Source organism: Lepidochelys kempii, chromosome 1 (assembly GCF_965140285.1).
Source record: "Lepidochelys kempii isolate rLepKem1 chromosome 1, rLepKem1.hap1, whole genome shotgun sequence".
Classification (NCBI taxonomy): domain Eukaryota; kingdom Metazoa; phylum Chordata; order Testudines; family Cheloniidae; genus Lepidochelys; species Lepidochelys kempii.
This window is the reverse complement of record NC_136380.1, coordinates 258,444,185-258,455,571: the sequence shown is the minus strand read 5'-3', so window position 1 is coordinate 258,455,571 and position 11,387 is coordinate 258,444,185. Positions and strand designations below refer to the sequence as shown.

General features: G+C 52.3%; 2 protein-coding genes across 2 annotated transcripts; one reads left to right on the top strand and one right to left on the bottom strand.

Moving 5' to 3' along the window:
- Positions 1-1,615: 1,615 nt before the first annotated feature.
- Positions 1,616-3,294, top strand: LOC140908649 (urotensin-2 receptor). Its single transcript, XM_073336275.2, has 2 exons — positions 1,616-2,566; positions 3,244-3,294. Exons 1-2 carry the CDS (start codon positions 1,616-1,618, stop codon positions 3,292-3,294), a joined length of 1,002 nt encoding a protein of 333 aa, XP_073192376.2.
- Positions 3,295-5,637: 2,343 nt separating this feature from the next.
- Positions 5,638-9,955, bottom strand: LGALS1 (galectin 1). Its single transcript, XM_073330347.2, has 4 exons — positions 9,864-9,955; positions 7,831-7,910; positions 6,154-6,325; positions 5,638-5,844 (listed from the first exon to the last, which is right to left on the bottom strand). The coding sequence occupies exons 1-4, from the start codon at positions 9,870-9,872 to the stop codon at positions 5,698-5,700; spliced, it is 408 nt and encodes a 135-aa protein (XP_073186448.1). The 5' UTR covers positions 9,873-9,955; the 3' UTR covers positions 5,638-5,697.
- Between the last annotated feature and the right edge of the window lie 1,432 nt (positions 9,956-11,387).

The following is an 11,387-nucleotide window of genomic DNA, read 5'->3' as shown; positions in this document are numbered from 1 at the left end:
TGGATCAGGAGGCTCCCAAGAAGCCTCCCCAATATACACACAATGGTACATTTGATAACTTTGGGTTACATGTAGGCTTATACTATGCAAACCCACGCTTTGCTTATGTAACCCCAGCCTCAAACCATGGCTGTCCCCAACTGGATAGCGAACATGGCACATGTCTGGGCAAAGGGGATGGATGTGGGAAAGTTAGTAAGATGTAGTAGAGTGTGTGGACATGCACAATCCAGTTCATCCCATATCTAAAGGAGCAGCTCCAGCAGCTCAGCTAGCAAAGGGACGTTACCCTCTAGAAAGGCAGATCCCTCATATTCCACTAGGGGGCAGTGATGCAAACAGAGACACCCCATTGTAGGTACACTGGGTTGAGGGGTAGTGGACAGGGTATCACATTTTGGGGGTCTATGAGTGGTGCTCACACCCCATAAAGTGCTGTTGAAAATGGGACAAGTGGTGGACGCCAGCCCCATCAGCAGCAGAGGGAAATCTTGCCCCAGTGTACGGCTATTGATGGGGCATATGTGGGGCTTTACAGTGCAAAGCACCTACTGCATTGATTCAACCCCAAATGCCACTCCACAGTGTGCCCAGTCCACCCAGGTCCCCCTTGGAGAAGGAAGCAGTACATATGCCTCTTTTCCCAACCCCTTCCAGGTTAGGGGCAGAAAAGCAGTGTGTTGCCTGCCCTGACAACTTGTTCCCTATGAACACATTTCCAACACTGACCCTGGCATTTCTAGTCTGACTCTGGGATGCAGTGACTTTCCCTGATGCTCTCAGCCAGCCAAGGGAGTGGGAGTGTCATCCTAAGGTCTAAAGCCTCATTCAAAGGAGTAAAAGAAGAAGTAGCAGCTGCAGAGGGGAAAATTAGAGGCAGGACCAGAAGAGTGAAAAGAAAGAAAGAAAAGCGACAGGAGGAAGAAAGAAAAGGAGAAAGATCTGATAGTGGGTGGAGGAGGGGGAGAAATCTAATGCAATTCCTCACCTAGTGGCTAAGAGCCCAGTACAAACTCTGAGAGCGCTGACACTTGGGTGTTAAGCTGTGAGTTATACAAGTTCCTCTGCCCAGAGGGGATGATGGGATAGTTTTGGGGTGGGGGCGGGGCGGGGGGAAATCACAATTTTTCCTGTGGTTTTCTCCAAGCTGAGAGGAAGGAGAGATCCAGAAGAAAGACAAATTACTTGCCCACTGAGGAGGAATTTCTGTTCGTCTCCAAGTGCCAGTGAACACTAGGGAGGGGAGATGAAGGTGAAGGTGAAGAGAGCAATGGCACCTCACTGGACATGGAAGGGTATTTAGCTACCCTGGATCTGAAGGCATACACCTCTTCTCAGCTCCATGGTGGTGTGACAACTGGTAAGGTATCCTGCTGAGCCGGGCTTGTAAAGGATTGGGACAAACTAATGAGCTGTATTGTTTGGTGTGAGAAATAGACTCTCCCTGAATGTTTTAGTGTCAGGTCAGCCAAGATCTCTTCTCACTCCTTCCTTCCCCAGCTGTCCCTACATTGCGTCTACCGGAGTCCCACACACCAAGGGGAAATGTATCTCTGGCAGCGCATGTTGTAGTTTCTCTCATTACCAGATCGTGTGTTGTGACCCTGGGCCAGTGATGGCAGAGGCGGGAGAGGAAGCACAGTGTGGTAATTTCTCAGATGATGGTCCTAATTTAGAAGAGGATAGCCCAGTTACTGGGCTCTTGGGCACCATCCTGACAGTCATGTGCCTTTTTGGGATGACAGGGAATGTCTACACACTAGTGGTGACATCCAGAGGCGTGTCTGGCCACTCAGCTGGCTCCCTGTGTGTCTATGTGGTCAACCTAGCCCTGGCTGACCTACTCTACCTCTCCACCATCCCCTTCGTCGTATGCACGTACTTTGCCCAGGATTGGTTCTTTGGGGATATGGGCTGCAGACTTTTGCTCAGCCTGGACCTCCTCACCATGCATGCCAGCATCTTCCTGCTGATGGCCATGAGCCTGGAGAGGTACTGGGCAGTGACTAGGCCACTAAGGGCCAGGCAGACCGGGAACAGCTGCCGCAAACTCACCAGCCTGGCTCTCTGGCTCCTCTCGCTGCTGCTGACTGTGCCCATGATGGTCATGATCCAACTGCGGGACAGCAGCAGCCACAACAAGCGGATCTGCTTCCCCACCTGGACGCCCGAGGCCTTCCGCGTTTACCTCACGGTGCTCTTCATCACCAGCATTCTGGCTCCTGGCCTGATCCTAGGCTTCCTGTACTGCTGCCTTGCCCAAGCCTACTGGACCTCAGTGGCGGCCATGCAGCCGCGGGTGACAGGCCGGGCCTTGAAGCAGAAGCTGTTCTCCAGGATTTTCAGCATCATTGCAGCCTACTGGGCCTGCTTTGTACCCTTCTGGGCCTGGCAGCTCGCTAAGCTGTACTGGAGTGAGGGCCTGGGGATCAGCCCTACCGCCCAGGCATACCTTAACTTTGGAGTGACCTGCCTGACCTACGGCAACAGCTGCATCAACCCATTCCTCTACACCCTGCTCACCCGGAACTACCGAGAGCACCTGGCCCATAGCGGGGAGAGGCAGGCTGGGGAGCAGGCCTTCTTCTTGACAGGGAACCAGGGTAGGGCCCAAGCAGAAGGCATGCCCATGGCCTCCAGGGGACTGCCAGGTGCGGGACTTGGGAAAGGAAGGTGGGGGGAACCTCTGGCAACTAAACTCCAAGAACAGCTGCAGCCAGGACTTAATGCAGCTTTCTGCTGATGCTTATAGTCTCCCAAGGAATATTAAATCCATCTCCAGCTCTGCCTTCTGCACTTACCTGCAAGGTCTCCTGTTCTCTTACCGAGCAGCACTGATTGGCTTTGACCTGGCACCTCCTCCTTCCCAAATATCTCAGAGCCCCTGCTCATTCGCTGTCCATTATAGCCCTCCCACCCACTTAACCTACTACCAGCCCTTAGTGCTCTCCAAGAAAGAGACACTCCTTTGAATGTTAATGGTTCCTCTTGTGGATTCTTACTTGGCCCTCTGCTTGTGGGAGAAAGGGAATTCAACCCTAGGCTTCCTCCCCCCTAGACACACAGTTGAGGCCTCTCACCGAAAAGCGAGCAGGTGGAGAGAGCAGGAGGACCAGCAGCTGATTCCAAACAGGGGGGCAGACACACATGTGCTATGAGTGTCTCTAGTGGGGAAGCCTGCTCCCTCCACTCTGGCAACAGGCTGAGCCATCCTGAGCTCTGGCTAGCAATGAGTCACTGCAGGCTCTGGGGAAGATTAGCCTGCAGAGTCATTTCCAGCAGTACCCAATTTAGCATCAAGGCTGGACTAAGGGGCCGGGCTCCTGGAATCTCAGCTTTCAGGCAAATAAATGGCGCTCCAGGTGTGACCAACGCACTGATGTTTGCATGAGATGGCCTGAAACAAGGGCTAGGAGAAGCATGAACAGCTGTCATTCATTTTAATGGGGAAGGGACTGAACCCCCCCCCCCCCCCGACTTCTTGCGGGGGGGGGGGGGAATGAGCTGTGCACAACCCTCAGCAGAGACATCTGAGGGTAGAGCCTCCCTAACACCCCTTCACAGGCAGGGTGAGAGAAAGTCCTGCTCAGACAGGCGGAGAGACTGTCCTACCTCCTCCTAGAGATATGTGTCTGCCTAAAGATAGAGAGTGATGGTCTAGGGAGCTGGATGAAGCCTCCATGGCCCAAAGAGCAGGCCCCTATCCAGCCCAGTAGACAGTTTTCTTGTGGGTGGTCCCTGCAGCTAAAACCCCCAATAGGGGCATGGCTATGGCACAGGCTGGGAATTGCCTTAGTTTGGCCCTGTTTAGCAATTAGCATGAATATGGGGACAGAGTCCCTGGCTTTCCCATGTTCCCCACCCATGGCAAGCCCTCGCTTTTAAGGCAACACAGATCCAGCAGGAGGGGGGTAGAACCTCGGTGGAGGGCAGGGCCAGGCTCAGGCCAGCTGACTGGCTTACCCACAGCAGGAAGAGGAATGTATCATGTGTTTGTAACATACCTCATCATCACATGCCCAAGATGGAAGGAGTAGGGAGTGGGGAGAGTCTCACCATGCCAGGACTAGCCTGAAAGAGGCACACAGGGTCACTGGCACATTAACAGGGATGACAAAAGCACAGCTTACGTGCCTTGCCCTAAGCAACAGCTCCTGGGAGTAGGAGTGTGGCTCACACTCAGTGCTGACAGTGCAGTCTAATTTTGCTGTGGGAAGGGGAAGGTGTGGGCAGGGGTAGACGTATGCTGCAGCCCAGCCAGCACGCTGCATTACCTTTTCTGCACAAAGGAAAGCAGTAAGCACCACAGAAAGTGGCTCTTATGGGTGCCACAAAACAATCCGAGCCCACTGTCGTGGCCCCTATTTCCCCCTACCTCCTAGTCTCTGACGGATCCGTGCAGGAGCAAGCATGCCTAGCCTCTGCTTCCACCTCCATCGTTCTTATTCTGCAAGCACCCAAGTGCTACAGCAGCGCACGTGGTGAAGAATCTCTAGCCCCCAGGAGAGAGCTCTCTGGTCAGCCCAATAAAACCACCTCTGAGCGGTGGCAGCTATGTCGGTGGGAGATGCTCTCCTGCCAACATAATGCTGTCCACCCTGACGCTTAGATCAGTGTAATTAGCATTGCTCAGGTGGCTTATTCAAACCCCTGAGCGATGTAGCTCTAGTGGCATAAGTGGTAGTGGGTACAAGCCCTCAGTGCCACATAGATGTCATGCTTGGACTTCAAAGTAAACTAGTAGAGGGGGACCCTAGTGTAGTCTGTAGCATGGGCAGGGTACACACTAAGCAGGGACAATAGGTCTATTATCTTGGAGTGTGGCTGGCAAAGAAGTACTGCACTGCTCTTAGTGTAACCCACACCTCTCCTGGGTGTGATGTTCTGTCCCATCTAGTGGCAGCGAGACCACTTAGAGAGGTTAAGGAGTCTGCTCTATAGCCTTAGCTAATGGCCACTTGGCTTTTAGTTCATGCAGTAGAGGCTCCTGCACTAAGCTCCAGAGGTCCCTGGTTCGATCCTGCCCACTGATGACGGCAGTCTGTCAGTGTTACACTAGTGCTCCTTCAGGATGGCTAGCAGCCCTGGGAGACAGTACAGTGTGTGTTGTGGGAGTGAGAGGGGCCTTTACAAACAAATGTAGGTAGAAGGGAGACAAACCTAGTACACCCCACTCCTATGCCTCCATACAACTCTACACATTCAGTGTATACATGGGAGCAGCCACCGTTATTTTAGTCGAGGTCTTAGACCTCTTGAGCTGTTTAGTGAGGTGTAGAGTCAGGACTAGACACATTTACCAGACTCCTCTCAGTCTGAAAGAGTGTGAAGCTAGATCCTGATATTAAAAAAATTAATGCAATAAGCTAAGTAGAGCAGCTCTTGCCTTTGTTAGTGCCAAGCACAACCACACGGCTATAGAAAGTACTTTGTTATTGATATTTTGGTCACATTATCCTAGTCCTTCAGGAAGTCCACCCTCCAGTGTCCCTAGAGAGGCTATTGGGCAACAAGCCAAATGCAGGCCCAATTCCACTCAGCTACACAAGGTGCCATCAGGTCTGACAGAAGGAAGTGACAAACCCAGGGAATGGCTGTGGGAAATGCAGCAGACACAAGAAAGAGCTAGTCACTAGGTTTAGTAGACCAAATTCAGTGGTATTTATTGTGTTTCCTTTTAAATATCCCTTTGGGGAGTTATTCCAACTGGATGGATTTGATTGTGAAGTCACCTTCTGCATTCAGGAAATCGATGACCTGGAGACCCAACCGGTTAGGGAACTTGAACTGCTGGTTGTTTGGCAAAGTAATGGTTAGATTACTTGGGTCATGAGTGAAGAAGATCTGCAAGGGAGGAACAGAGGACATGTCTGCCAGGGTCTGCTAGATGTCCATCTTCTCCTCCTGCCCAGGTAGCAGGATCTTTTAGCTAGAGCATGGGGCTGGAGCAGCTGATTACTGGTTGTCAGGACTGTGTCTAACCAGCTTGGATATGTGGGAGGTGGGTGTAGTCTCCTGCCCAGACAGGGTCCTGCCCAACTCCTTGGACTGAGCCCCCTCTGTGTAATACCTTAGCTGTGTCCCCAAAAGGGAGGGCTGAGTGTGTCCCATGCACAGGGGCATCACCCAGATCCACATCATTCCAGGCCTCACCTCCACATTGGTGCCCTCCTGGAAGGGGAAGGCTGATTCCCTGTGCTCAGCACCCCACTCCCCTTTGTCCTTGGAGTTGCACACAATGGTGTTCACATCCCCATGAGCATCAAAACGTGGGTTGAAGTGCAGCACTACGTTGGCTTGGTCTTTCCCTAGGTTCAGCACAAAGCTGCAAGATAGAACAAACAAGTGAGATACTGGCAGCCTCATGCATGGCACCCTAGACTGTGGCAGCATCACACACTCTTACCTCTAGGGCCTGTGGCCTTGGTGGTCACCTCAATCTGACCAGCACCAGGTCAGAATTTGTATAGAGCCCTTCAAGAAAGCCCTAGGATTCTGCAGGAGGAATTGAGGAATGAGTAGGGGGGTGCTCTTTCCTCAGAGGCACTGCCCCAGAAGAGTGCAGTCTTTTGGCTAGAGACAGAGGCCCTGGGTACTTGGATCCATGGCAATTTTCAGAAGAGTGGGGCATTTGCCCTGACCAGCTTGGAGAATTGCATTCTGCACCTTGAAGTCCCCCTGGGGTTTCAGTTGGGTGCTACATTCTTCCCTTCTTGTCCTAAGGAAGTAATTGTTGCTGTACCCCATTAAACAGCTGCCACCTTCCACCACAGAGGCAGCTGAAGGAAGCAGTTACCAACTTTTATTAATAAGCACCTCTCATCCCACAGGATCTTCCAGGGGAAGAGCCATTCTTCCCCATGGGGCCCCTCCCTCCCTTGGGGCCACCAGTCATGCAGACAAGATCGTACTGTTTAGGGAGAGGCAGCCCAGAAAGATGTGCACAGATGCTATCACACTTCAAAGGGAGCAGAAAGAGTTGGGACATGTTGCTCCTTGGAATGCCGGTCTGTTCCCAGGGTGGGAGCCAATCTCCCTTCCCACAAGGCAGGAAAACCCTGCCAACCACACACAGAGGAGACAGACTTGCTGGGTTTTGGTGGCCAGACCTGCTGGAGAGACTAGAGGCCCTCCGAGAGTAAGTCTACACAGCAAAAAAACCCAGAACAAACCAGAGCAGTTAATCTCAGAGCCTGGGTCTAGAGACTTGGTTGTGCTATGGCACTGAAAGATAGCCATGGAGATATTCTAGCTCAGATAGGAGAGTGGGTTTCAGAGCCTGAGTCACTGTCTATATAGCCATTTTTAGACCTGTAGTGCAAACCTGAGTGTGGAGACCGGGGCTCTGGCCACAGGATTTATGAGGTTTTTTTTAAATTGCTGGGTAGAGACCCCATGGGTATGTCTAAGCACCAATTCTATCAAGGCTGCCTCTGCCTGGCAGAGCTCCTGCAGATCCAGTTGCCCTCCTCTAACCAAAAGCCCCACTTGCCTGCTCACCACACCCTGAGAGAGGCCGTTTCCTTTCTTCACACAGAGCAGCTCCATTTCCCTTCTCTGCACTACAGGGGATGTGGTTGCTACCAGGGGAGGGGACTGGTGGACTTGCATCTGGTTTTACTTATCTTCTTGGCAGAGGGAAGGAAAAGATTGCCTCTATGTATATTGGGAAGTGACTCACTGGAAAGTGCAGCTTCAGGCATTAACCCTTTCAAAGCCACTCCCCTTTTCCACAGCAAGGGGGAATCCTTCCCTCCACCCCATAGTCAAGAAGATCCTGCCATGTTCCCTAGACCCCTCTGTACATTTCCCCCGCACAGCATGACTTACCTCTTGGCACCTGCCGAGATTTCACCCTTCACACCAATGCGCTTTCCAGCCTTGATGCCCATATTGGTACAAACTATTCCCTGAAAAATCCAGAGAGGGACATGTTAGCCCCAGGGGTTCTGGCTCGGTTAGCTGCTCCCCTTCTGTACCCCACCCAGCCTGCAGTACAAAACAGGGCATGGGTATGGAAGAGAGACTGAGCCTTTTGGGGACAAGAGAAGATGTTGGCACATTACTTCAGGCAGTGAGACAGCACCACCACCCCACATGCCCAAGAATGCGTGCCAAAGACTATACCCCCTAGAGAGGTGACCTATAATGGTTGGGGCATTCACTGCTTCCCCAGCATAGTTTCTGTAGGGGAACAGCTGTGAACTTATTCACCAAGGGGGGTGAAAATAAAAATCTTACCCCACCTGGCTTACCTCCACAAACATGAGTCCTAAATGGCTCCTGAAATGTAAGCCAGGCTACACACCCCTTATGCAAAATGGCTCTAGCCACACCCAACTCCCCTCACTTAGCAGCTCCCAAGTCTTCACACACTAGTCCAGCTGCATTGGAGTGGAAGCCCCTTTGGTTAGGGAGCACAGACTCCCACACACTGGTTACAGCCCTGTTGTGGGTTGGTTGCAGCTGAAGCTTTTGCCCCAGGCTAGCTACTGTGAAGCATGCTTTTGTATGGTGGGGTGGTCCAAATGGGGTTGTCTGCATCCGCCGGGTGACTCAAGTGGTACTAACTGGCTCCTTGTTGCAGCCTCAGAGCTAGGATTGGAGCGGGCACGTGTCCTTGAACTCACTCCTGCAGAACTGCTCCCCCAGGCAAGGGCTGACCACGAGGTAACTGCCAACTGTGCGGGCCCTGCTTTGTGGCCAGAACCCCTCTGCCCCACCCAGTTTCTCAGCCCTTGCAGATCAGTAACTTTACCAGCCTAGAGGTTCTCTGAACTGCTCTTCCTCCTCTGCACCACTAGGGAAGCAGGAGAAAGAGGGCTACCTGCCCAAGACCAGAGCCTCAGCAGGAGAGTCATGCCCACACCCATTCTAGAACTGCCTGGAGCCACAGGGTTCTGATGAGGACTGCAAGGTGCTTTCACGGTGGCTCAGACATGTCACCCCCTCCCAGGCCCAGCCTCCTAGCTGTGGACTCATTGTGCAGTTTCCAACATACAGGGTTGTAGCCACACACCCCTCTCTGCCCCCAGCAGCTAATGAGCAAACAATACCAACTAGCTGGAACAGAGTCCCTGGGCACAATCTATGCATCTGGGCTGCACTAGCTGAAGTCATTCCTCCTCCCACCACTCTAGGGAAGAGAAAGGAGAGAGAGAGTATTTCCTAGTCATCCCCCCTGGGGGGGGGGGGGGAGGAAGAGAGAGACCAGTAGGAACAACAACCCCTCCGGTATTAGCACCTTCAAGCAATGCCCTTGCAGCCACTCCCAGTTACAACTCCACCCCGCTGGTCCCTTCACCCTCAGACACCTTTGAAAGCAGGTTAAAAATCAAGAACTTTCTGAAAGTTTCAGGCCACAAGTACAAGTAGTGGGGGGTAGGTATTCTAGGCATAGGATGTTCAGAAAGAGCCAGCTGCTGTTACAGTAGTATCCCATCTGCAGGTAGGAAAGGGGGAAGTTGCTAGGAGGCATCATGTCAGCCTTGAGGCAACTCTGAACTATTTCCCACCCAAAAACCCCCACCCCAAAACCCAGCTTCCCCCATGAAAGGGGCAGGGAAGAGCCTTCCTGGGGAAGCAGAAACAGACCCCACTGCTCTCATCAGAGATCAGTTCTTGTAAAACATCATCACTACCCCACCCTCCTCTTAGATTACAGGACATTAAAAGGGGACTGCACAGCCCACTTCAAATCACACCACCCTTTCAGGCAGCACAGACAACCCCTCAGCAAAGCCCCCACAACTCCCTCCAGCTTGCCAGCAGTAGTCACCCTTTGCAACACACCACTGATTTCATCCCTCTATTCCTGCAGCCAACACCCCAGGCACAAGCCTGCCTCCCTCCCCTTCACTCACACAAGACATGGTGGTGGTCTTCTCACTCTCCCTCCAGCTACCAAGATCTATCAAACAGATGTAGGCAAGTACTGTGCTGCTCCCATGCCCTTAAATAGTTGGGCAGCTGATGAGTCATACACTGAGTCACCCCTCCCTTCAGCCAATCAGAAATAGCTGGGGGGGGGCTTGGAATTTTGATGATAGGTCACACCCTCCCAAAAGCTATCAAGGCAGAGCTTTCTCCCCAGCCTCTGGATGCTAAACCCCACCTTCCCCAAGCAGCCAGCCAGTCACTGGAGTCAGATCCAGCTCCAGTGGCCACAGAGCCAGTGGAAAATAGCTTTAGGATGAGAGTGTTTTAAACAAAAATCCAAGATGTTTAAACAAAAATATCCCAAACCGTTAAACCGTATGAGAATTGGCAGGGTGGGGCGGGGCAGAGCTAGATCCTTCATTCCAGACAGCCTTGGGTGGCTAGAAGCACCAGAACCAAAGTGGTGCACGGGGACCTGGAAGCGGTCCATGCAAAATGAAATGGGAGCTTCTCTGCCTATCCAGAGAGCATTGGGGCAGGATCCTTGGGATCTGAGCTCCATTCTCAGCTCCTGACATTGTGGTCACCAGTGCACACCCAACTACATTCCAGATCCATAGAGACTTCTGTCAAGTCAGGGGGGACGAGAGGTGTAACAGCTGGGAGGCAAGTGACTCCAACTCAGCTGTCCTGCATGGTGCATGCCCACAGCCATTCTGGGGGGACAGGGGTGAAGCTTTCTAGGGCACCCAGTGCTTGTGCAGATCTGTCCCGAATTTCAAATCCACCCCTGAGTAAACAGTGTCGGTAGCATTGTGCCCAGCCACAATGGACCGTTCCCATAGGTTCTGCACATTATTTACCACATCAGGTTCGGTCCATGTGAGGGTGATTCGTTGTGGAGTGAAAGGGTTGCTCTGGAAAAAGTTACTTCATTGCAAAACGGCTCAACTATAATTAAATCTAAAGAACAGAGTGAATCTAGGCAGCTGGCCAAGCCTCTGCTCTTGTGGCTTACGGCTTCGCTTGTATTTTTTTGTTTCTAAATCACAAGGCAGGCTGAGAGGCTCCTTCAAGAGTCCCAGAACTTAAATGCACGCGTGCTCACTCTCTGAGAGGCTCTCAATGCCCCTGTTTACTGTGTACAGGAGTCTGGAAACCCCCATAATGGCTGCCATCTCCCCCACAAGGATAAAATTAACTCTAGAGTCTATTCAATTCCTTGATAATAGGGGTCAGGACAGAGGATCATCAGCAGAGCTGGGAGGGAGGACTCAGGACTGGGATAGCAGGAGGGGCTGCAGGTCAGGAATCAGGCATCTGGGCAGAGCTGTGGTGTGGTGCAGGGCAGGATTGGTACAGCAGGAGGTATTGTAGTGCAGGAAAGAGGCACCATGGCAAAGATGTTGGAGTGCTGCAGGTCAGGGCTGTGGTGCATTGGCAGAGATCTGCATATGTGTAGGTGCTGGGGAGGGCAGGGGGACCTCGGACATGCTGCAGGGCAATAG